The sequence below is a fragment of the Elephas maximus genome, chromosome 5, assembly GCF_024166365.1.
Source record: "Elephas maximus indicus isolate mEleMax1 chromosome 5, mEleMax1 primary haplotype, whole genome shotgun sequence".
In the NCBI taxonomy this organism is placed as follows: domain Eukaryota; kingdom Metazoa; phylum Chordata; class Mammalia; order Proboscidea; family Elephantidae; genus Elephas; species Elephas maximus.
In genome coordinates, this window is record NC_064823.1 from 148301824 (window position 1) to 148329367 (window position 27544).

At 42.1% G+C, this 27544-nt stretch overlaps 1 protein-coding gene across 10 annotated transcripts in view; it reads left to right on the forward strand.

Moving 5' to 3' along the window:
- Window positions 1-27544, forward strand: part of LDB2 (LIM domain binding 2) — a 486472-nt gene that overhangs the window by 175139 nt on the left and 283789 nt on the right. For all 10 annotated transcript variants that reach the window (XM_049887016.1, XM_049887015.1, XM_049887014.1 and 7 more), the window contains exon 2: window positions 7152-7254. In XM_049887016.1, the coding sequence (XP_049742973.1) occupies window positions 7152-7254 (103 nt within the window). The remainder of the gene's footprint in view (window positions 1-7151; window positions 7255-27544) is intronic.

Consider the following 27544-nt stretch of genomic DNA (forward strand, 5'->3'; position numbering starts at 1 on the left):
TTAAGCACAACAAAATATTATTTAAAATTAAATTAAAAATATAGTAATTGTTAATTCTGAGTGGTGAGGCCAAGGACCTTTGCCATCCTGTGTACTCTTCTTTGTTTTTAAAATAATAAAATAACTCCTGGCTTGTTTAAATTACAATCTACAATGTGTGGAAACAAAGAAGAAGGATCAGTAGTTGGAAAACATGACCTTGGTGATAGAAACAATGCCGGAGATCAAATGATAGAATTTTGCAAGACCAATGACTTCTTCATTGCAAATACCTTCTTTCACCAACACAAATGGTGACTATACACATGGACCTCGCCAGATGGAACACACAGAAATCAAATTGAGCTCAAGCGTAACAACAATTATAAGGATGGCACAGGACCGGGCAGTGTTTTGTCCTGTTGTGCATGGGGTCGCTATGAGTCGGAACGGACTCGACAGCACCTGATAACCACAACAATGTGTGTACATGAGCTGTCTTTATTTTCTCACAGTTCTGGAGGCTGGAAGCCCCAGTCAGGGTCTTGGCTGTGCCGAATTTCTCCTTGTCGGTAGCCATGGGCTACCTTGGCGTTCCTTGGCTTGTAGAAGATCCTTGTGTAGTGTCTGCCTTCCCCCATGTGTGTCTCTGTGTCTTTCCTGGTCTTTTATAGTTCAGAGGTGATTAAGTTTAGGATCCATTCTACTCTGGAACATCCTCACCAACATGACAAAAGGAAACTCCTATCTCCAAACATGGCCACATCCACAGGTACAAGGGCCAGATCATGGGAGCCGTGATTCAATCCCTAACATATGCTATAAGGAATATAAACCAACAGTGCACTAAAAAGAACAGCAGAAACCCCCCACCCGTGGCTCAGTAGAATGGCAGTGTGAATGTGAGATCAATTTTAACATCCCTGTCTCCATATGCACTTTTCATGGGCGTATCTGGCACATCACATACCGTGACAGCAAGTGAGGCCTCAGGAGTGTGACAGAGAGAACACTTGGCTCAAAATATGTCCAAGCCCCCATCACTGCTGAGCTTAGACTCGTGAGATTCCTTCAAGTCTGAGAAAGAATCTTACTCATTGTGGGGGCATGGCCTCTCTCCATCTGCTCTGTTTCCATTTTTCTACTCTTTTACTGAGTCTAGGAGGCTGAAGATGCAGAGAAGCACTGTGTCCAGTGTTTGATAAATGCGCATTATAAGGTTGTGATTCAATTACAGTGTGATAAACATGCTAATGGGGGTATAGTTATTGAGGTTTTCTAGTGTAGGGAAGACTGAAGAAGGCATGTGAAAACTGGGACTGGACATTTACTGAATGTTCCAGGCCAAAGGAACAGTGTCTGGAAAGGCAGGTGGAGAGGAAATGGTTAGCAAGGAGTCCTTGGCCCTGAAAGTTGACTTGCTAGAGGTCCCTGCCTACACACAGGAAGACCTGGAAGGAATACTCTACAATCCTGACTCCACTGGACCCATACCCTTCTAGTGAGGTTAGAATGTTTTTTCCGGGTACCTCTTTTACCATATATACGCTGTCTGTGTCTAGTCTATCTGCCAGTAGTAGATAGGCATTCCCACCCCGCATACTGGGAACAAGACCTCAGGCTCATGGTTTATCCTTTAGGCTTTCTGGCTCTCTGATCTTTATGGAATAGCTTCACCTTTTTGAAACCCATATTCTCTATTTATACGTACAGTAAGGGTCAAATGAGATAATAGTGAATAAAAATAGCTGTTATTTATTGAGCAGGAGTCCCTGGATGGGGCGAAGGGGTTAATGCCCTTGGCTGCTAACTGAAAGGTTGGAGGTTTAATTCCATTCAGAGGCACCTTGGGAGAAAGGCTTAATGATCTACTTTCTAAGGGTCATAGCATCCCATGAAAATCCTATGGAGCACAACGCTCTGACACACACGAGTCAAAGTCAACTTCATGGTGACTATTTTTATTTATTGAGCAGCTGCTGTGTACTGGACAGTTTCTCTTCAGCCATCACAGTCCACTGAGGTTATTATTCCCACTTTACTAATGAGAAAATGGGCTCAAAGAAGTTAGATGACTTGACTGAGGGCATCCAGGTACTAAGAGGCTGAGTTTATATTTTCAAGGCAAAATAACACAGAGGCTAAGGGCATACATTTTCTATGGTTCAAAACTTTGCTCTGCCCCTTGGTATTTAGGGCAGTTGTGAATAAAGATGGCTTAGTACAAGTAAAGAACTTATAAAACGCCTTGTTGTGGGCCCTGTAATTAACGCTGGGGCCCCCACAACATCTCTTCTTTCCACTGTGGCCTGATGCCTTCATATACAGCCAACCTTTCCCTGGAAACTACTGGGCATTTAGGAACCTTTTCTGAAAGCTCTATTCCTTCTGTTCTCTTTCCTACATGATCATTTGTCCCCTCAGAACTAAGGACTAATTTAAGTTTCATATATATGTGTGGGGTGGGGGGCTGGTGACAACTACAGTTTAGATATATATATTTAAAAACACATATGCCAGTTAAAAAAATATTGGCCAAGAGACAAAGTGGGGTCAACAACCAAAACCTCTTGGGAAATCCTTAAAGTGACTTTCCTAAGTTGGGTTTGTGATGGTACAATAAGAAATACCATTCATTCATTCATTCACTTGATTAGTCAAAATCATGCCTTCTTATGTGTCTACTGTGTGTCTGGCACTATGAGCTTACTTGTTACATTTTTTTTTTTGGAATGTTCTTCCAAGATTTGTGGACAAAGACAGTTGATTTTTTGTGTAGTTACCTGATGGTAACTTATCCTAGCAAACCTTTCCTGAAACTTCTGAGACAGTCGCTCCCCACATGTTCATCGCTGTTAATTTGAACGAAGTAATGTTGCACTGGAAACCGTGGTGGCGTAGTGGTTAAGTGTTACGGCTGCTAACCAAGAGACTGGGAGTTCAAATCCACCAGGTGCTCCTTGGAAACTCTATGGGGCAGTTCTACTCTGCCCTATAGGGTTGCTATGAGTTGTAATCGACTCGATGGCAGTGGGTTTTTGAAATGTTGCACCTTCTTCGATCATTATGCCTTTTCAACATCTACTGAAACTCACTTATCTACGCCCTATGGAGCTCATACGGTTGTTTCTAGATAATTCTCATACCTCATTTTAGCCTGAATCCTTCTTTCTCCCCGCATCCTCAGACCAGCCTGGGTTCTGTCATGGCTTTTGCTCTCCCTTCACTGGTCTCCTTTCTAGAAGTGCCAGAGACCAAAAGTTAGATGTCAGGAAAATAGAGGTGGAGCACCTGACCCAGGCATGGGGCCTCTGAATAATTAAGGTCAAAGAGAATTTATACATTTCTGTTTAGGTTTTTAACTGTGTTAGAGACAAATGCCGTTGGCAGGTGATTGTGCTGTGAACATTTGAAGTGACAGGGAAAAGCTCTTGATTTGTAAAGAGGATGCCTCATAGAGTTAGTTGAGTTTTGATGAAGTTCTTTGGAGCATGGGATGTTTCATCCCCTAGAAATGATATTCAAGATGGTAGACAGAGAAAGGAAATAGGTATTTTATTGATCTACCCTGGGTTCTGGACACTCTGCTGGGCGCTTTGCACCCACTAACTTATTTGATCCTAACATCTGACCTGTGAAGTAGTAGTAGTAGTTGTTGTTACTATTATTGTTGCCATTATTATTATTATTATTAACCTCACATTCCAAGTAAGGGAAGAGCTTCAGGGAGTTAAATAAGTTGCCCAGGCTCACACAGCTGGTAAGAGGCAGTGCTGGAATGAGAGCTGAGGGGAGGTTTGCCCACCAGAACGAATCCCACCAATCCTGTGGTACTGACTGCTGAGAGCGAAGAGGAGGGTTGCCCATAGGAGTGAACCCCACCAGTGATGTGGAACCAATCGCTGTGCAGCGCCAGGAACCCTCCTGGGTGTGAGTCCTGCAAATGGGGTTGTATAGTACAGCTCCAAGAAGAAAGCAAGCTCCTTCTTTTTAACCTGAGGCAAACGATTACCTACTGACTCTTCCTACCTTTCTTTCTGAATCCTAACCGTTGCCTTTCTAAAGACTGGAGAAATGAGTGAGTGCTGTGCAGAGCAGAGATTAAGGCCGGTTCTCCCACGTCAGACTGTCTGAGTTTAAATCCCTGCTCCTTCGTCTTTGGCAGGTGAGACTTCAGTTACTTCGGACACATCGTCAGGAAAGACCAATTGCCAGAAAAGGACATTCTGTTTGGTAAAGGAGAGGGTCAGAGCAACGAGGAAACCGTCAGTGAGATGGGCTGACACAGTAGCTGCAGCAATGGACTAAAACACACCAAGGATCATGAAGATGGTGCAGGGAGGGCGGACCACATTTTGTTCTGTTATAGACAAGGTCGCCACGCGTTAGAGCTGACTTGACAGCAACTGGCAACAACGCTTGGGCAAGTTACCACCTAAGCTTCGGTTTCTGTAGTTGTCAAATGGGGACAATAATATGAGCTGCTTCATTCATTCATGGAACAGCTTTTCCTGAGTAATGCCGTGGGCTAGACGCTGTTCTCATTGTTGGGAGATACAGCAGCCTTGGTGAGTCAGTGGTAGAATTCTTGTCTTCCATGTGCAAGACCCAGGTTCGATTTCCAGCCAATGTACCCCATGTGTAGCCACCACCCGTATGTCAGCAGAGGCTTGCGTGTTGTTATGATGCTGAGCAGGTTTCAGTGGAGCTCACAGATTTAGGTGAACTAGGAAGAGAGGCCTGGCGATCTACTTCTGAAAGTCAACCCTTGAGTCATGGGGATGGTGCAGGTCTGGGCAGTATTTTGTTCCATTGTGCGTGAGGTCACCATGATTCCAGGGCAGCTTTCTATCTCTCAGTGTAATTTGTATGTGGATCCATGAATTGCCCCTGGGTGGTTTTACATTTAATGTGTCTTAATGAGAAAAGTATTGGCCTTTGGTAAGCTGATTGGGAAGATGCCAGAGAAAGAGAGACCAAAAAAAAAAAAAAAAAATCATTCGTCTGAGCTGTTTCTTTTCTGAAGGAGAGGAGGCCATCAATCTTTAGTGGCCCCTTAATTATTATTGCTGGGACTGAAGGCTCATTCCTGATGGCTGCCAGAGACAACAACTTAATGTTGTCATATGCAGGACAACTTAATGGGAAGAAGGGAGGCTTCTGATGTCCCCGCCAGGGCCAGAGCAGTGCAGGCTCTTGAGTGGGAGCAGCCGGCTTCTTTCTGTTCCCCCATTGCACCAGCATCTGGGAAGCATCTTTCCCTGAAATCTGGCATGGACCAACACATTCCGGAAAAAGATTGTGCTTAAGAATTTGGGGGTAAATCAGGCCCTAGACGGAGAGTGACAGCCTGGTATGGTTCCTGCTTTAAATACGACATTCTGCAAAAGCTTGCTAATCCGCTGTTCTAGGCGGCCCCCCTCTCCTCTAGGAGATTAGCAGTGACTGTAACTGCTTTAAACTGAACCAATTCCAAAGTGTTTTCTGGATGAGCAAGAGAAAAACTCAACCCAAGGCAAACAAACAGACTTCATGTGGATGGCCTGCATTCTGCTGAAATGCTCTATTTTTAATAACTTTTAGTAACAAGTTAGTGGTTGCCTATAATCTCCACAATCCTTAGGGACATTCCAGATGTGATGGGTGCTTGGTGTAATCACATCTATATATATTCACATACATAAAAAAGGACTCTAGTGGCTCAACGGTTAAAGTACTAGGCTGCAAACTGAAAGGTTGGCTGTTCCAATCCACCCAGGGGCTCCGTAGAAGAAAAGACCTGGTGATCTGCTCCTACAAAGATTACCCATTGCCATTGAGTGTATTCAACCATACCGGACAGAGCAGAATTGCCCCATAGGGTTGTCAAGGCTATAAATCTTTGGGGGAGCAGACTGCCACATCTTTCTTCCATGGAGCCGCTGGTGGGTTTGAACCACCAACCTTTTGGTTAGCGGCTGAATGCTTAAGCACTACCTCACCAGGGCTCCTTCCTGTAAATATTACAGCCTAGGAAACCCTATGGGCAGTTAATTCTACTCTGTCATATAGGTTTGCTATGAGTTTGAATCAACTGGATAGCACCTAACAACAACTACACATGCACGCACGCATGCACACACACACACACATACACCTGTACATACATGTGTATTCGTTTTGTTTGTTAGTTGTCATAGAGTTGATTCCGATCCATGGCGACCTCACGTACGCAGAGTAGAGCTGCTTCATAGGGTTTACAAGGCCATACTCGTTCAGGACCAGATTGCCAGGCCTGTCTTCTGAGGTGCCTCTGGGTGGGTTTGAACTGCCAGCCTTTCAGCTAGTAGTCGAGCGTTTAACAGCTAGCTCCACTCAGGGGCTCCTCTCTCCCTCTCTCCTTCTATGTATATATATAGACTCATCGGCGACAGGTTTGGTTTTTTGGTTTATAGGATCGCCTTCGGTTCAGCTGTGTCTCATGGTGACCTTATATATAACAGAATGAAACATTGCCCAGGCCCATGCCGTCCTCACAGTTGTAGGTATGTTTGAACCTATTGTCATGAGTACTGCGTCAATCCATCTCCTGGAGGATTTCCCTCGTTTTCACTGACCCTCCACTTTACCAGGAGCCTCCACTTTACCAAACACGATGTCCTTGTCTAAGAAATGGTCTTTCCTGATGATTTGTCCCAAGTTAGCAAGGGATAGTCAGCCACATAGAGCTACCACTCACATAAATTCTTTTCTAAATAAATTCTTTTTTTATTAAAAAAAAAAAAAAAATTACCCTCCTTAAGCTGGTTATAATAGTGTGGTTTCTGTTTGTAAAAACAGACTCTTAAAAGAGCAAAGAGAGGGAGAGAGGAAGAAAAGCTGAATGTATTTTATACTAAATGCAAACCCTTCTGTTAAAACATGTGACATTGTGTTCCATAGTGCGTTTATTAAATCTCCCCAAATATGTCCTGGAGAATTAATTTTCATTCAGTGTGCATTAAAACTGAATTGGAATTCAGTCCCAATTTGAGGCAATTAATTTGAAGGGTGATCGCACGGCCCCTCCCCTTCTAGACCCCCCCTCCGCCCACACACACACACAGGCTAAGGGTCTTTCTTTCTGTTTTCTTGTCCCCTCTGAGGTCTTTTCCAGCTTGTGCCTGTTAAATAAGCATTCTGTCTCTTTGCAGGATAGTGACAACCTCTGGTGGGACGCGTTTGCCACTGAGTTTTTCGAAGACGACGCCACATTAACCCTTTCATTTTGTTTGGAAGACGGACCAAAGCGATACAGTAAGAGAGAAGTTTATTTTTCTAATATTCCCTCTTTCTGCGCCAGGAAGAGAACCACGGGGGTCTCGTGAGAATTTCGCGGTGCTGACAGCCTGACAATAGTACTTCACTCTTGACAGTGCTCTCGTTTCCCATCACAGCATTGTCAACGGGTGGCAGCCGAAGTCTGCTCTGAAAGATTTCCTCCGGGGCTTGGACTTTTTGGACACTTGCCTGTTTACGGAGTGAGAGAAATATGAACCAGGTTGCCCGATGATAAGTGGGATCGGGGAATTGCACAGGGTGTCCATCCATCCCTTGCCTGTGAACCCCTTTCTCCTTGACGGCACACTCTTTACACCCAATGTTCTGTGTCTGAAGGCTCCTTTAAAAAATATTCCTTGCAGTCACTGTGTCAGTCACATCCTTCTAATTCCCTTTTATCAATTATCTCAGGTGTTTATTTGACAAGTGTTGGCTTGCTTAGGGAGGGGCTGTCCACAGCTGCTTTGAACATACAGTTTGGGATTAGTGTTGACAGAATTACAGTTTCTTGTCTTTCAGGCAAATGATAACTCTGTAAAGATCCTCAAATTACAGCCTGTGGCACCTTGGGTAACAGCTGATCTGTCCTGATTAGGTTCAGCCACCTTGTCAGAGATCAGATTTGCTGGTTGTGCTATCGGCTCAAGAGACAGAGATATATCAGCACAAAAGCAATTAATGCCTGGTTAGATCAGAGAGAGCTGTGCTTTCAGAAAGCAGTGTTGCATGTATGAAAGGAACTGTCAGAGGGTAAAACAGCCCAACCGTCACACACACAGAGACGAAGACTGAACCAGCCACAGGATGAGCGAGTCAATCTAGACGTTTGGCAACTGAGAGTGAGGCCCTTGATGAACACGGTTAACAGATCTGACTGTGGCTACATTTATTTCAGACCCACCAGGGTACAAGTTGTTTGTTTTTTGTTTTTGTTGGTGGTGGTGGTGTTGATATGAGTAGGAATTGACTCGATGGCAATGGGTTTGGTTTTGGTTTGTTTGATTTTGATTTTGGGAAACTTAGACAACTTAGTACTCTCCGGATCTGTTGCATGATTTTAGTTGGTTAAGTATGCTAATATGTGCACATGGTGATTTTGCCATAGTGGCAACCTGGGGGGAGCAGGACAGTGTAGATGCTGATGCCAGAAACATCTCTTTAAACCCAAACCCACTGCCATCAAGTCGATTCATAAGGACCCTATAGGACAGGGTAGAACTGCCCCATAGGGTTTCCAAGGCTGTAAATCTTTACAGAACCAGACTATCATATCTTTCTGTTGCAGAGTGGCTGGTGAGGTTGAACCACTGACCTTTTGGTTAGCAGCCGAGTACTTTAACCACCACGTCACCAGGGCTCCTCATTAACATCTCTTTAGATTTTTGTATTGCTGACTTTCAAGGAGTTGGGATCATTTTTCAGGTCCCTGGGTGGTGCAAATTGTTTGCACTCAACTACTAACCTAAAGGTTGGCGGGTTCGAATCCACCCAAAGGCATTGCGGAAGAAAGGCCTGGTGACCTGTTTCGATTTACATTACAGCCAAGAAAACCCTATGGAGCAGTTCTACTCTGTTAACACATGGGGTCGCCCTGAGCTGGAATCAACTCGAGAGCAATGGATTTAGTTATTGGTTTGGGGAGCATTTTTAATAAATATTGTGGGCGAGAGTGGCAGCGACTGTGCCAGGTAAAAGCTATTTTGGAGCATCTTTATGTTCATCATAATGACTCCATTGCAAGCACTGTTAAGCCCACATCATGAGTGTCCTGATGAGTGAACTTGCACTCCTATGCATGGGCTCCCATCTGCAGCCTTGTGTCCCAGAAAGGAGGAGAGATGGGCTCAGACACCACTGTTCTAGAAGTCCCAGGGAGATAAATGAACTCAGCTTTCCAACAATCACTCCTTCCCCAAAAGTCTGACTGATCAATGGTGAATAATTTTGAACCAAGCAGCGATCAGTCCTCGAAGGCTTTCTATTTTTTTCTGAGACATAAGCTCAGATACCTTCAAGTCATCATTATTTTATGTGCCTGCGTTTTGTTGGTTCGAGAATCCATCAGGGGCTGCTCATGGTACAAGAATTAATTTTAAGCCTCTGCTAATAAACGGATTCTCCCTCTTCCCTCAGTCCACCCCATCCCAACACCATTTGGGGGTGAGGCACAATCAGCGCTTGTTTGAGATCTTCTATCCTGATGACTAGCCGTTGTTGCCCGGGGTTTCTTTGTTTCTCAGAGCCAAAATATTTCCCCGAGCAGAGAAGGGAAACAGAGATGATTGACAGCACTGAGCTGAGTCTCATCAGCTGCCTGGCTGACAGCCTGGTGATGTGCGCATGCTGCTGATGTGCGGGCGGGTGACAGCTGATTGACAGCGCAGGGCTGGGAGACAGGGAAGATGAAGCACGCGTAGAGCGCCTGACGCGCTGTTTATGCAGCGCTCCGAGCACAGGCGCTGCCACCTTAACCCATTCGCGGTCCGGGCGCAGTGTGCCAGGGTGGGAAGATATCACGCAGCCCCTGGGCTGCAAGATGCAGCTCTTCCTTGGCACCTCCCCGGGAGCTGTGAGCTGTGTGTTTTGGAGGAGGAAAATAACGATTGGTGATTATATTTGTATTTGTAAAAAAAATTTCCCCTAATTACATCCATGCTAGGAAATAAATATCTCACATGAGGTTTCTTCAGTCCTTATTAGAGAGAGAGAGAAAAAAAAAAAAAATCCTGTTTCTTTTCTCCATCTTTGTGTTTTTAGAGTGTCTCTCTGGTTCCAAGATAGCGTGTCTCTAAGCTACTATGAACCCTATAATATGTTTGTTTGCTTATTTATTTGCTGTCTGGTTCCCCCTATTAGAATGTTAATTCCACGTGAACAGGGGCTTAGTTTTGTTTATTGCTGAATTCCCATATTAACACACTAGCACATAATAAGTGCTCAATATTTGTTGGATGGATGGATGGATGGGTAGGTGGACACATGGATGGATGGATGGATGGACGGATGGGCAGATGGGCGGATGGGCAGATAGGTGGATAGGTGAATGCATGGATGCATGGATGGATGGATGGGTAGAGGTGGATGGCTGGATGAGTGGACGGATGGATGGATGGATGGATAGATGGACATTTGGGGGAAAAATCTTATATCACCAAGCAGAATGTTGACAAATCAATCCCTTTACCAAGATCTTCAGACTTTTTTCTAGTGGAGGAACTTGATCCCCATTCCTTCCATGCAAGACCAGTGTGCCGACATAGCGCTCTGCTGGAGTTTTCAGATAAGCTCTAGGGTGTGCTCTAATCTGCTTTAAGAGAAAAAAAAAAAAATCCTAGCAGTATAACACAGGAAAAAATCATGCTATGGGAGATACATTAACCCTCCTCTGTTGATGCAGTCCTCCACCCACCCCAGCCCCAAAGCTCTTCAGTCCCCTGATAGGGGTGGGACCCCCAGGTGGGATATGATTGGGGAGGCAGAGAAACTGTTGTGTCAGATGAGGTCTCCTGCAGTCTTCCTAGAAGACTAGGGGTGTGGTTAGTATGGAGAGGTGCTGGGATGGACAAGGTGATGGGACTGTGTTAGAAACAGAGCTGGCGTCCCTTGGGCCACTTGCCTGGGCCTGCCTTGGAGAGCATCAGGAATGTGTTTTCCGGTAGATAAGTAGGCAGTCCCAGGAAACCAGTACTCCTCTTGGGTTAGGTGGAATCTCAGGAGAGGCAGAGCCTGAGGATTGGACAAATCCCTCTTTGTCAGGGGATCAGTAGAATAAAGACCATTAGAGCCGGAGAGGTCTTTTCAGAAAATGGGAACTTAGATAGACCCCCAACTAGTGAGTCACTGAGCCTCGGCTTTGCTGAGTCCCAAGTAGTGTACCTCCTCACGACGTCCTACCCCTACTTGGTCCCGTAGCCAAGGGGAAAGAAATGGCTTTGTCAATTCATTTATTTATTTTCAGTAACATAAGTAAGAGTCACAAACAAGTACTATGCTTTTATTTGACACAGAAGGCAAGGGAAGCAGGGGTACATGGTTCTCAAAGTTCTCTGCACACCTGCTTTGCAATTCTAAGACCAGTGCATGGTGTGTTGTTATTTCCCTTCCCTGTCTTATATAGGAGGGACCATTCTTAGGTTGCAGCCCAACGGTGGTTCAGTAGTAGAATTCTCACCTTCCATGTGGGAGGTCCCAGGTTCGATTCCTAGCCAATACACTTAATTTGCAGCCTTTTTTATTTATTACCCATCTGTCAGTGGAGGTTTACATGTTGCCATGATGCCGAGCAAGCATCAGCATAGCTTCCAGACTAAGATGGACTAGAAAGGAAGGCCTGCTGATCTACATTTGAAAATCAGCTTCCATGAAACTCCTACAGATCACATAGGTACGTTCTGCAATCAGTCTTGGAGATGGAGCAGGACTAGGCAGGGTTTGATTCCATTGCATGTAGAGTCACCATGAGTCAGGGGCTGACTCAACAGCAGCTAACAACAGCAATTCTGAGGTTAGGATGATCATTCAGTGTTGATTTCACACAAAATACTGATTTCCGTGGCTCATTTTTGGGCACGTAGCAGAACTATGCCCCCACAATAGTCCCTCCCATCCTGACCGTAACACCCATCATTTAGGTAACAAGCTACTCGTAAACCCACCAAGAGACCTAGACTGTGTCCAGATCCACACTGGCCACATTTTTCATCTATAGGAAATATGTGGCTCCCAATTCATTTAGGAATTAGCTCCTTTCTAGGAGAGATCAGAAGAAAGATCTCTTGAGGCCCATACCAGGTACATGGTGCAGAAACTGGGAGGTAGAGTTCAATGTGGACATTTTTGAGTTGTAATTTGTTCTTTGCTCACTAATCAAAACCTCCATTTTCTCTTCTGTAAAATGGGTAAAATATTGCCATCACTGGCTTATGGCAGAAATTAAATGAGATAATAGAATCAAAGAGCCTAGGACTACTTGAGGCATATGCTGTTAGGTGCTGTCAAGTCAGTTCCGACTCATAGCAACTCCACGTACCACAGAACGAAACACTGCCTGTTTCTTCACCATGCTCACAATCGTTATTATGCTTGAGCCCATTGTTGCAGCCGCTGTGCCAATCCATCTCATTGAGGATCTTCCTCTTTTCTGTTGACCCTGTAGCATATAGTAGACGGTATTAACCACTATTCATGCCATGCACAGCCTGTATGTCGTGATAGCTTCTATGCATTGTAGCAGGAAACCCTCTAGTAAGTAATTGGTGCACACTCAGAGGGAAATAGGGAGGCGCAATTGAGTGTGCCTCGGGCTCTGTACTTTTGGTGGCTTAAAACACCAGAACACTTGATTAAACTATACCTAAGTTAACATTGGAAGCCCTGGGAATGTTTAATATGCTCAGCTGCTAACCCAGGGGTTGTAGGTTCAAGACAACCTCCTCAAAAGTAAGGCCTGGAGATCTACTTCCAAAAAATCAGCCTTTGAAAACTCTATGGAGCGTAGCTCTACTCTGACACATATGGTTTGCCATAGGTCAGAATTGACTGGATAACAAATGGTTACTGGTTTAGGCTGACTTAGCCCTTGGAAATTAGGGGGGAAATGATTGCAGCTATAAAAATGCCATCTTGCTTCAAGTCACTTCCTATTGTCCTATTTTTTGGGGGAAAGGAATGTAGTCAAGGCAAATGATTCAAGTCTGATGGCCTGGGTTCAAACCCAGCTCTGTTTCTTACTACCTGTATAATTGGGGCTAAGTCACTTTCTAAGTGTGAGCAGCCTCATCTGTAAAATGGGGCAACACATAGACCGGCTCATGGGGTTGTTTTGAGGGTTTGATGAGCTGATGCATGTAAAGTAGCTAACAGGGTTTCCAGTATCTTGAAAATACTCAATAAATAAATATTAGCTGTTGTTATTTGATTGACTTCCCATGAGCACATTGCTGCCTCTGTGTTGAGGCCCAGGACAATTCATAAAAATTTTGTTAATCCTTTACCTGCTGTTGTTGTTAGTTGCCACTGAGTCAGCTCCAGCTCATAGAAACCTTTCGTACAACAGAAGAAAATGTTGCCAGGTCCTGCACCATCTTTATGATTTTTGCTGTTTGAGTCCATTGATTTGGCCACTGTGTCAGTCCATCTCCCTCACCTTCACTGACCCTCCGTTTACCAACCGTGATATTCTTTTCTAGCTGTCTTTCCCGATGACGTGTCCAAAGTAAGTGAGCCAAAGTCTTGCCATCCTGACTTCATTTTTTTTTTCAATTGTACTTTAGGTGAAGGTTTATAGAACAAATTAGTTTCTCATTAAACAATTAATACACATATTGTTTTATAACATTGGTTGCCAACCCTACGATACGTCAACACTCTCCCCTTCTTGATCTTGGGTTCTCCATTACCAGTTTCCCTGTCTCCTCTTGCCTTCTTGTCCCTGCCCCTGGACTGTGTGCCCATTTAGTCTCGTTTTGTTTTATGGGCCTGTCTAATCTTTGGCTGAAGGGTGAACCTCAGGATTGACTTCAGTACTGAGGTAAAAGGGTGTCCTGAATCTATACTCCCAGCGTTTTCTCCAGGCTCTGTCATACCTCTAAGTCTGGTCTTTTTTTTTTAGTTAAAATTTTGTTCTACATTTTTCTCCAGCTCTGTCAAGGACCTTCTATTGTGATCCCTGTCAGAGCAGTCAGTGGTGGTAGCTGGGCACCATTTAGTTGTACTGGACTCAGCCTGGTGGAGACTGTGGTACTTGTGATCCATTAGTCCTTTGGACTAATCTTTCCCTTGTGTCTTTGGTTTTCTTCATTCTCCCTTGCTCCAGACAGGGTGAAACAAGTAGAGTATTTTAGATGGCCTCTCACAAACTTTTAAGACCCCAGACGATACTCGCCTAAGTACAATGTAAAGCATTTTCTTTATGGACTATGTTATACCAATTGAGCTAGATGTTCCCCAAGACCATAGTCCCCAGCCCTCAGCCCAGTAATTCAGTCTGTCAGGGAATTTGTCACCACCCTCACTTCTAATGAGCATCCTGGTTGTATTTCTTCTAAGACTGATTTGTTAGTTCTTCTGGCAGTCCATGGTATATTCGATATCCTTTGCCATCACAATTACAATGAATCAATTCTTCTTTTGTCTTCCTTTTTCATTGTCTGGTTTTTGTATACATATAAAGCTATTCAGAAGACCATGGCTTGGGTCAGGCCCCCTCACTCATCAAACTGACGTCTTTCCTTTAGTTACTGATTGTAATTTTGAGTTGGTGGATCCTAGTAGTTATCATATACTTGTCATTTCATCTGGAATAAGGATTTCCAACAGGATCACACTTTCCTAGTCACATAGCCCAAAACTGTTCATTTTTTCCTCTGTGGCCACTGAGGGAACATTCTATTCTTCAGAAAAAGAGAAGTTGTTTTAGGAAATGTCATCACACCCCTTGCTGTTATTTTCTTCCTCAGTCATCAAGTCTCATTAGATGATTGGAAGAATCACAAATTGGCCCCTCTGTGGGGCCATTTTACACTAGCTGTTTCCCTTTTCATTCTCTTCCCCACCTCCCACTTTTCTAAAAACTCAGATAGCACTGCAAAATTGACTAAGTTCTTCAATTTTGCCTATAGTATGTGTTTTTATATGTTGTGCATTTGGACATATTCCCCTAAGGTAGAAAAATTCTACAAGGCCCAAGAAGCTTCACTGTCTCTGAGTACTGTTTTTCTCCTGCTTTTTATTGGCTCTCCTCACTCAGCTAAGTTTTATTGTGCTTTCTATGTAGGAATTCTGAGAGCATTTCCCTTCATTTTCTCTCCTTCTCTCTAATATCCTATTACACAATGAAAAAAATATTTCTGGGAAAATCACTCCGTGATAATATGCATAAGGCATTTTGACACCACATAATAACTACTGTGACATGAATATTGGAAACCCTGGTGGTGTAATGGTTAAGAGCTATGGCTGCCAACCAAAAGGTCAGCAGTTCGAATCCACCAGGCACCCCTTGGGAACTCTATGGGACAGCTCCACTCTGTCCCATAGGGTGGCTAAGAGTTGCAATTGACTTGACGGCAATGGGTTTTGGTGGCATGAATATGGCCATTTAAAAAGATTACATGTGAAGAGAGTACACTGCAGCACATGGGAAAAAGGGATTTACAAGCTGAGAAATTGTGCGTGTGTCTTTTCTGTGAATAAAGCATCTACAGTGTACGCCTGGTACCTGAAAAGGCACAGATTCAGTGGCTTCTGCTCAACGTTCCTCAGCCTCCTCACAGGTCTTGGGGATTTGGTCCATGACTCCAGAACTTGATTAAACTATTTCTAGCTATAGGGTCGCTATGAGTCGGAATCGACTCGACAGGACTGGGTTTGCTTTGGTTTTTTTGGGTTGAGGTTGACATTGCTTTGGAAATTGGGGGGGGGGTGGAAATGATTTTAAGTACTAAAATGCTGACTTATTCCAAGCACTGCCTATTAATCTATTTTATTATGAAAAAAGTGTAGTTCAGGTAGGGTCTCTAAGTAAGAGTAAAGCAACTTTGTTTCTCTAAACATTTCTCATTCTTTTTTTTTTACCCCATTCATATGGATGAAGATTAAAATCATGGACTTTAGATCCACATAGATTCTTTTTTTGTGTCTTTTCTTCACCACAGCAGGGTGACGATATGCATGTTGCTTAAACTTTCTTAATTTTAGTTTCTTCATCTGTAACGTCAAGGTCATAGTGATGCCGTCATAAAAAAAAAAAAAAATTTTTTTTTTTTTTAGTAGGGTACAAAGGAGATGTATGTGTGACTGTAGCTTTGCGTTGCCCATGGAAAGCACACAATAAGTACTTACTGCATGAATGAATGAATGGATGGAGAGTGACTGAATAGATGAGTGAATTAACACAGAACAGGAAAAACTGTGGCTCTGGGCAGAGCCAGATCAAACCTGTTTTCTTTCCATGTGAAAACCCTAAGAATTGAGTCACCAATTGGAATAAAGACTGATGTTAATAAAAGGTGGTTGTTGAAGCAAACAAGTCCCAAACTATTACAATGATGACACGGGTCCAACAGAGGGTGAGACTTCCATCCTCCAGTTTGCTGTTGAGCACTTATCAAGTGTCAGGCACTGCACTTGGCACCTTTGTTGTTGTAGCTGTTAGTTGCCTTTGAGTCAGTGCTGACTCATGGCCACCTCATGTATAATAGAACAAAACGTTGCTCAGCCCTGTGCCATCTTCATGATCATTGCTATGTTTGAGTCCATTTTTGTGGTCATTGTGTCAACCCATCTTATTGAGGGTTTCCCTCATCTTTGCTGACCCTCCACATTTCCAAACATGATGTCCTTCTCCAGCCATCAGTTCCTCCTGATGATGCATTCAAAATAAGTGAGCTGAACTCTTGGACAATATTCTCTGATCCATAAGGTTTTCATTGGCTAATTTTCAAAAGATGATTGCTAGGCCTTTCTTCCTAGTCTTAGTCTAGAAGCTCTGGTGAAACCCATCCACCATGGGTGGCCCTGCTGGTATTTGAAATACCAATGACGCAAGCCATCACAGTACAGAGGCAACTTTGGGCTCCATACCTTTTTTTAACTGAGGCAGCTGGGTGCTGCAAATGGTTACCTACTCGACTATGAGCCAAAAGGCTGGCATTTCGAACCTACCCAGGGGCACCTCAGAAGACAGTCCTGGAGATCTGCTTTGTAAAGGTCACAGCCTTGAAAACCCTACAGAGCAGTTCTACTCTGCATGGGGTTGCCATGAGTCAGAATGGACTTGAAGGCAACTAACAACAACAAAAGCAATCTTGTTTACTAAGGACCAGATGAAAGGAAATGGACTTCGATTGCATTCAAAAATGTATCTTAAAGAATGCACTTCCTCATTGCAGTCCATGATGGTTACTTACTGGAATGGATTCTTGTCTGCAGCACCTTTTTTGCATAATAACATAGATACCATTCTCTCAGATGACTCTGGGAAACGCTTTCCTTAAAGCATGGAACTACACTAAATGGTTCCTGGATGGCCGATACTGTGATTTTAGTGAGTGACTCTTTTCAACAGCAGTCCTCACTGGGATGACAAGATATGGAGTAAATTAAGTTAGGACCAAAGCAGACTTCATTTGAAGTTCATTTTTTTCATTCACTTATTCATTGTTTGATTCACTCAGAACTCACTGAGCTTTTGCTATTTGCCAAATGTTGTCTTAATGGGGCAGACAGTTCTTGGGAGGAAGGTAGTTCATCACAATTTTTTTTTTCATTTACTTCTGATTTCATTTCATTTAAAACTCTTACCTGAAATTAGCATAATCAACTAAGCTGCTCAGAAAGAGAATATTCTTGTAACATTTATGGAAAGTCTAGGACTGGTTATAAAGAAGACTTGAGAGAAAGCCCACAACTGATAGGCCAACTGACAGACTTCTGATGGGGAAAAAGGAGACTGAATCGCTTCCCATTTGTGGTTTCAAATTGATGGTATCAAGAGTCACAAATTGGCCATCACAATAGATTGAGCAGACATTCCATTCTCCCATTGCTAATAAATACCACACCAATGACCACAAGAGATAATGGACTAAAAAGTGTTTTGAATGAACTTAAAGTGGTGTAAAAGCTGAAGGTATAATTATCATCATATTTTAATTGACTTTCAGGATTTTGGTGAATTTTTGTTGTTAGGTGCTGTCAAATTGATTCTGACTCATAGTGACCCTATGTACAACAGAATGAAACACTACCCTGTCCTGTGCCGTCCTCACAATTGTTGCTGTGTTTGAGCCCATTGTTGCAGTTGCAGCGTAAATCCGTCTCATTGAGAGTCGTCCTCTCTTCACTGGTCCTCTACTTTACCAAGCATGATATCCTTCTCCAGGAACTAGTCCCCCATGACAATATGTCCAAAATACTTGAGATGAAATCTCACCGTCTTTACTTCTAAAGAGCATTCTGGTTGTGCTTCTTCCAAGACAGACTTGTTCATTCTTTTGGCAGTCCTTGGTATATTCAATATTCTTCACCAACGCCGTAATTCAAATGCATCAATTCTTCTTCAATCTTCCTTATTCATTGTCCAGCTGTCACATGCATATGAGGTGATTAAAAAGACCATGGCTTGAACCAGGCACACCTTAGTCTTCAGAGTGACATTTTTGCTTTTCAACACTTTAAAGAAGTCCTTTTCACAAAATTTGCTCAATGTAATATGTCGTTTGATTTCATGACTGCTGTTTCCATGGGCATTGATTGTGGACCCAAGTAAAATGAAATCCTTGACAACCTCAATACTTACTGTGTTATTGGTCCATTTGTGAGGGTTTTTGTTTTCTTTATTTTAAAGTGTAATCCATAGTGAAGGGTGTAGTCTTTGTTCTTCATCAGTAAGTGAGTCAACTCCTCTTCTCTTTTAGCAACATAGTGTCATCTGCATATGACAGGCTGTTAATCAGGCTTCCTCTTATCCCAATGCCATATTCCTCTTCATATAGTCCAGCTTCTTGAATTACTTGGTTAGCATACAGATTGAATAGTTATGGTGAAAGGATTCAATACTGATGCACACCTTTTCTGATTTTAAACCACACAGTAATCCCTTGTTCTGTTCAAACAACTGCCTCTTGGTCTATGTACAGGTTCTGCATGAGTACAGTTAAGTGCTGTGGAATTACCATTCTTCACAATGTTATCTATAAACTTATGATCCACACAGTTGAATGTCTTTGCTTAGTCAATAAAACACCTGTAAACATGTTTAGATGTTTATTGGTGAATTTTTACTTTTCCCTTATTTAAGTTATATGTCAAGCTGTCAAGAAATCTTGAGTGGTTGTTGGATCTTTCCACATAGGGTTGAAATTCATTGTCAAAGTACAGGCTTGAGCAAGTAAGATCCCTCATTGTCCTCAAGAGTTTATCTGGGGAGTCTGAGTGAGGTACTAACCAGGAAGTCTGTACTATGGATTATTTTTGAGACTCTGCAAGACTATGATATCTTTGGGGTCCTGGCACATACAGTTCCTGACTCTTCGCTTCATGGAGCACATTCCTACTCCTGCATCCTTCCTTTGATTCTTAAGCCAAGATGGCACTGCCGTGTAGTGGATAACAAGAGAAGTGTGGGGAAGTTTTTGATTGTCAAAAGGAATGATGATACTACTGGCACTTATTGTCTGAAGGCTGGAGATGATGACTATTCTGCACAATAAAAAATTGTTAAGAAACACCTCACCTGGCCTGCCTGACCTCCAACTTACTAATTATCTTGAAGGTAGGGTGGCCAGATAAAACATAAGTATACAATGCAACACTTTGGACATAGACTAGAAAATTATTTGTTGTTCATCTGAAATTAAAATTTAACCAGGAAGTCTGCATTTTTCTCTGCTAATCTGGCAGCCCTACTTAAAGGACCCCAGATCATGCTGCTCAAATATGAAATCTTGGTCGCTTCAGAACAGCTACAGTGGAATGTGAGCACAACACATTACATGAAAAAGACTCTGAACAATTTACCTGCTCCTTTTATTCAAAGAAATACTGCCTCTGTTTATGTCCAATCAGTGTACTCATAAGCCCCACCTAGAGAAACAAATGTCTTGGACTTGGTGGTGGGGCTGAAGCCTGCTTGAATTCAAATCTAATATCCTTATTGTAGGCCTTCCCTTGTTGACTGTATCTGGCATTTGGGCAGGTGCTGAGCACACACAGGTAACTATGATATACTGTCTGCTTTCAAGGAGCTTACAGTTTAATAAGGAAGAAAAACACAAACAATTAACTCTAAAGCAATATCATCAATACTGTAAGAGTAAGGCCAGCAAAGTGCTGTGGAGCATTAAGGAAGGCGTGATGAAATCTGCTTTCGGCAAAAGAAGGCTCAGGCTGGCAAAGACTTCCTATCCTTCTAAAAACCTTGGTTTCCTAATCGCGTAACAGAAAACATTCTATCACAACACCTTGCAAATAGAAAGCTTTCTGTAAATATTTGTGTATTGAATAAGTGATATAGTGCTGGGACATAGTACAAATATGACCCAAAGAATCTGATTATCTACCCCACAGGCATAATATTCCATCTATGGTTTTTCCCATGTTTTAATAAGTTTCCGATATCCAATCTCAAGGTTTAGCACATTGTTTTGTATTATAAGAATAACAAAATATCATAGAGCAATTTGGATATTTGTCCACAGTTAGAACCTGGGCTTGGCACTCACAATCTAAATGCCAAATTAAAATCACATCTGCCCAACCCTTCAGTACTAGGACTGAGCTTTTCTCTTTTGGGCCACGGGTTGGTGGAGTATTTTTTGGACCATGGGTTGGTGGAGTATTTTTCCTACATAGTTAGTCTGTTAATGTACTGGTAAATTCAACTGTGTCATTAAATTCCATAAAATAAGTAGTCCTCAGCAATGGCTAACTAGGTAGTTGAATCTTTCTATTGAATGGATCTTAAAAAAAACCAAACTCATTGTTGTCAAGTCCATTCAACTCAAAGCGACCCTATAGGACAGAGTAGAACGGCCCCATAGAGTTTCCAAGGAGCTCCTGGCGGATTCGAATTGCCAACCTTTTAGTTAGCAGTCATAGCACTTAACCACTGCACCACCAGGGTTTCCACTGGCTGTAATTTCAGTGTATTTATGTAACCTTTCTTGAGTGCTTTCCATGTGCTAGTTGGCTTTCTGTGCTCTGAGGATAAGAAGGTGAATAAGCAAAATCTCTTGCCTTGGTAAAAGCTACAAGTCTAGTGAAATATTCCTAAAATCTTGACTATTAACATCTTAGCCATGTATTTTTGTATAGATGCTCACCCTGTCTAAGCATTTGTTCTTCATCAAGCTTAACATGATTTTAGACTCAATATCCAAACGTAGCATTGGTACCATTTTTGAATATAAAGGCTTTGGAAAAATCAGTATTAAGCTGAGATGCATGCAGCATTCCCTTTGTTTAATACTGGTTTGTGATGATATTTTGTGGCTTTGAATTAGTTTTCAGTCCATGTGTGATCAAAGTCCAACAGTACCCTTATTTTGTGGGGTGGGCTGATTTGAGGCATCCTTCCCACAAGCCAATGTATAACTTCATCTTCACATTCATGTTGTGTTTTTAGGTGGTGAACACACCTCATTTATGCAGGTGGAATAAAATAAAGCATTTGTTGAAGTCGGGTTGAATTAGCATTCTTCTACAACTATATTAAGCAATATTCACGGGAATTTCATTAAGAACATAGAGACTGCATAACAAAATTACCCATCAGGGTATGTTCCATTATTTATTGTTTAATCAAGGTAGTCATATTGGAGTATTTGAATGCAGGAGCTTACAGAACTTGGTACCTTCGTATATTCTGCTTTTATTATTCATTCCAGGAGAATCAGCTTCACACAACCATTATCTCGTGCTTGTTTATTTTTCCTGACATTGGTCCTTTCCAATGCTACTATCTTTAATATACTCTTTGTTGGCAACTGCTGTCCTGGTACAACTTGTATCTTCAGCTTTTCAACAAGTCAGGACTTGAAATTGATAGCGATTAACACTAGTAGTCATTCTGCAGACCTGTAGAAGGAAGAAGCAAGGTCACCTGGGAGCTTGGTAATAAAGCCACTCCCTTTTTATGAGACAGCACAATTCCCCACTTATACATTGGGACACGTTCTCCATATTATCTACAGCAAAAAGAGCATTGGATTTTCACAGACCTTTCCAAAAATTATGGCTTACTTATTCTTGCCTTTGAATAAGGGACTTTGGTGGTTCAGTGGTAGGATTATTGCCTTCCATGAGGGAGACCCGGGTTCAATTTCTTGCCAATGTGCCTCATGCATAGCCAACCAGCTCTCAGTGGTGGTTTGAATGTTGCTCAACAGTTTTCAGCAGAAGTTCCAGACTAAGACAGACTAGGAAGTAAACCCTGGTGATCTGCTTCTGCAAGTCAGCCAATGAAAACCCTATGATCGCAAAGGTCAGATGATGGGGCCAACTCAAAGGCAGTTAACGACAATGCTTGAATAATCTTTCGGCACAGTGATTAAGCACTTGGCTGCTAATTGCAAAATTGTTGTTCGAACCCACCAGAGCCTCTGTGGGTAAAAGATGTGGTAGTCTGCTTCTGTAAAGATTACAGCCATGGAAACCCTATGGGGCAGCTCTACTCTGTCCGATAGGGTTGCCGTGAGTCAGAATTGACTCAATGGCAATGGGTATTTGCAATTTCATTGTTTATCTTTGTTTTACCTTGGAAAATGCATCATCTGCTATGTCGGAATGGGTTAGTTACAGTGAGGGCAATGAAAAAATACAAGCATTCTTTAAGAACCTAATTATGAGGCAAGCCCAGTTAGTAATGGTTAGGTGGTTATTTCCCGACAGACACACTAGGTGTTTCTATGTTGCTCTTGGATTCCAAAGGAAAAGCAACCACCTGAGATGCTTCTCTGATAAAGGATGACTGCTTGTGTATTCAGAACTAATGCAACCTTTGAAAATATTCCAAAATATTCCAAAAATTGAAGTTACATAATGCTGCCTGAGAGATGTCTGTACCCACAAATTTCTCCTGAAAAGGTTCATACATGAAAAATAGTACTATCATTTTATAGAGTCAACTACACTTATTCAGTTTTCTATTGAGACATTTAAAAAACAAATTTCAAGCTTAAAAAAAAAAAATCAACTTTTTAAAGGTGGTCTGCACAGAATAACATTGTCTTGCTTATTTGCTTGTCTTCAAAAGGACCATAAGAGAAAGGGTAAACAGTGTTTGACTGATTATGTAAATAAACCTCTCATTATCACCTTAATAGTTCTCCACATTTCTAGACACAGTACCCGCCTGCGTTTCCTATAAAATGCTTTAGTACTTACAGCCCTATTATTTTTTTAAAAGATGGGCCCAAAATCAGTAATTACGAGAGTTATTATTCAGGTTCACAGCAGTGCGGGAGCTATTTTTCACTTGATAATTACCTTAAATTATCTAATGTTAAACTAATGTCAGACCAGCGCCATGCCTTATTTAAGAAAATGGTCCACCAGCCCCGTGCCAGCAGGCCCAGCTGTGGAAAATTAAAAGATTTATTAAATCCAGGCCCATCTTCAGCATTGCCTCATCAGCATTACTTACGGAAGTTCTAAGACGTGTTAGACTTCTCATCAGATGTTTGCCACATCTTTCCCGAGGTCCTATTGCCTCTCTTGACAATTGGTGTTTCCATTCCGTTCATTCCATTCTTAGCTCTAGGCTTTGTTACCAACCAGCACACTGTTTTAATTGGCACTTTCTCCATTCAGAGCCTTCAGGAGAAAGGAAGATGACCCAGCTCCGGGGAAATAAGAATGCCTATGATCCTATTTCCCTTCCTACATTCCTCATTTTTGAATTGTAATTTTATTACTTGTGTCCCCATAAAAAGCAAGAAAAAGAAAAAGAAAAATTCAAGACCCTCCAATATTAACTGTGGTTTTGTCTAAAAGAGACACAGTGATTGAATACAACTTCTAGTCCAAAATAAGTAATTCTTTCTTTGATATTTTAATTTGCCAAAAAATATATACATGAGTAAGACACTGGTGGATTCTTGTCTTGGCATTTTTCAAATGTGTCCAACAATAACCTCCTGGATTGCTTAATGAGTTAAAATGACAAACATTCTTATCATGCTTTGCAGTTTATACAATTCTTTCATAAATCAGGGCCATCTGTAAGCTCACTGAGGATGAGGGCTGGGTCTTATATTTATCTTGCAGGCTCTGTGCCTGCCAATGGGAGTGATTGAAGGAGGTCCATAGTTAATACTGGCTGAACAGGACTGGATGGAAGTATCCTCATTCCAGCCTCATGACCCTCAGGAACAGGGCTTACAATGATCCTTTGTATTGTATGTTATTTTTAGCTGCCATTGAATCAGCCCCAACTCATGGTGACCCCAAGCACAACAGAATGAAGTACTGCTTGGTCCTGTACCATCCCCATGCTCAGCTGCGGATCAGACTGTTGTGATCCATAGGGTTGTCAATGACTATCTTTTCAGAAATAGATTGCCAGGCCTTTCTTCCAGGTTACCTCTGGATGGAGTCAAATTGCCAACCTTTTGATTACAAGCATGTTAATTGTTTTCACCATCCAGGGACTCCACTCTTCCCAACTCATGGTGATGCCAGACTTTTGTGATCCATAGGGTTTTCACTGTCTTGTTTTTATAAGGAGATCACCAGGCCTTTCTTCCTAGTCCATCTTGGTCCAGAAGATCCTCTGAAACCTGTTCAGCATCAGAGCAACATGCAAGCCACAAGCCCCCCTGACAAATGCATGGTGGATGTGCCTGAGGTGCAGCAGCTGGGACTCGAACCCAGGTCTTCTGTATGGAAAGTGAAAGTTCTATCACTGAACCACCACCGCTCCGACTTGTACTGTGTAGACGAAGAAAGTGAGGCCTGAGAGACTCAGAACTCAACTCTTCTGCCTCGGATGCCCATATTGTGGCCCTCTTTACCACGCTGTTTCTCAGAGGCATTTTGAAGAATGAAGAATTTTTAAATGCTACCTGTTTGGATGAAAAAAAATCTGATCTCTTGCTTTGCATTCTGGAAACTTATCTCCTCACCCACCCTCCCCAGATACAACGCAGGTTAAGAATATAGTTCTGAATGGCAAACACATACCTCCAGCACATTTTTTCATCAAAGTTAAGTAAGGATTGCTTGTATCCTTCCAACACTGCTGCTGCAAAGCTGACATTTATAAATTTCCTTTTTCAACGCAGTATGGGATCCTCCATATGTCTTCTACAATAACTCCCCATGTTTTCGGGGAATCTAAAGACTTATTTCCTTCCAAGTCCTGGTTGTTGGCATTTTCTCCCAGCCTCCAACACTGCCAAGAGATGAGCTTCAATTTAGAGGAACTGTTACATTTGTCATTGTGAATTTGCTAAACTTTGAATAAATTTGAAGATTTATGCTTATTCCCAAACACGCTCTGAGAATATCTTTGAAGCTCAGAAGGCTCGCGCCTGACTTCCTTTCCAGTGGTCTCGATAAATGAATTTTTCAAGCCGTGGAATCTTCCTGCCTGGGTTGCCATCATAGCCTCAGCTTGGACACGCTCGGACTGCCAGGAGCTCAGATGTCACCCACTGCAAGGGAGGAGGGTCCTCTCCCTGCCTTGGAAACTGCACGTTAAGTCTGCATTTCCAGGATGTCGGGTTAAAGGGGATTTTAAAGTAACCCTTCAGTTTAAAGGGAAACCCTGGTGGCCTAGTGGTTAAGTGCTACAGCTGCTAACCAAGAGGTCGGCAGTTCGAATCTGCCAGGCGCTCCTTGGAAACTCTGTGGTGCAGTTCTACTTTGTCTATAGGGTCGCTATGAGTCAGAATCGACTTGACAGCAGTGGGTTTTTAGTGGGTTTCAATTTAAAGACAAAGCCCAGGGCAGCCAGTTGGACAATCCTGGCTTCCAATCATGGTGTTGTCACACAGAAACCGCATGACCTTGGGGGTTATACCTAATCCCTCTGAGTCTCACTATTTTCATCTGCAAAATGAAAATAATGTCTATCTGGTGTTTGTTAATGGGTTTTATCTAGTGGATTTTGCAGGTAATATACATATGGTCCCTGACACATAGCGGTAGTTATTATAATGATTATTTATAAATACTATACCAACAAGTAAATCGGCTTTGACTTGTTCAAGGCAACTCATCCAGCTAGTGATAGAGCCAGGATTTGATTTCATGTCTCTGGAGTCTTTATAAAACACAAGACTACTCATTAGTGACTAGCTAAAAGTGCTATATTCTTTTTTCATTGAAAATAGTCCAGAAGAAACATGGTTCCTGGGTGATGCAAACAGTTTACACTCTGCTATTTGCTGAAAGGTTGGCTATTAGAACTCACCTAGCAGTGCTGCAGAGGAAAGCCCTGGCAATCTGCTTCTGTAAAGATGACAGCCAAGAAAACCCCCTGGAGCAGTTCTACTCTGTAACACATGGGGTTGCCATGAGTTAGAATCTACTCGATGGCAATGGGTTTGGGTTTTCTTAAGTATATTATTTAGTTTTTTTCTTGTTATACATTATTAATATAATTTATAATACATGTTACAACACAGTTTATAATATATGTTATAACACATGTTAATTTATAATGTGTGTTATAACATATGCAATTTATAATGTGCAAGTTATATATGTGGTAAAATCTACAAAAAGTAGAAACTGCATAAGACAGGAGCCTGTCAAAACTCAAATATTTTCCACTAAAACGAGTGATAGAAAAGTGGTAAGCTCCATCCTTTCAATGGTGGAAAACTTGCAAGAGTCAAAAAAAAAAACAAGGTAGTCCTGTTGAGCTCTGGCTCTCACAGATTTCACTGTATTGTATGTATATCATACATTATTTAATTTTGATCATCACAAAAATCTTTGAGTGTACCAAGTTCAATAACAGGTGTCACTGCATCTTTGAATCCAACAATACAGGTAGTCCCGCACAACTCTGTCATAAGCTGGTTCTGGCATTAAGTTGAATACCTCATTTTTTTTTTTACTTTTCATTGTTGTTTCCTTTTATTATCAGTATCTTTATAAATCTGATCTTTATTTGCCTTGGATGTTGGAAACATTACATATTACCAAACATTACATATTACCAAAAAAAAAAAAAAAAAACCAAACAAACCAAATCCATTGCCGTTGAGTCAATTCCAACACATAGCAACCCTCTAGGACAGAACAGAACTGCCCCCTAAGGTTTCCTAGGAGCAGCTGGTGAATTCAAACTGCTGACCTTTTGGTTAGCAGCCAAACTCTTAAAAACTGCAACACTAGGGCTCCATATATACTTACAGATATATTTTAGTACATGAATATACATAAAAAATACACAAATCGTAAAAATTTACTCCAACGATAAAGAAGAGTTGGACAACACTGGCATTTTTTTTTAGTTGTGGTAGTAACTCCACCTGTGGAAGGTTCTGGATCTTCTGGATTACCCCTGAAATGGGGATGGTGTTTCTACTCAGAAAATTAGTGAGAGTTGTCTGTAAGGTCCTTCTCTTTTTCTCTTCATAGACTTTGAGGTAACATCTCACTGCTTCCCGAATCTGCCTATTGATGTTAGCAAAGCAATCTACATTTGGGTTCATGTTTTCAAGCAACTGAAGCCCCTGATTTAGTTTAGAAAAAAACTCCAACTAATCCTCTTACTGTAAAATTTGTTTGACTTCTTCTTCTTCCTCATTCT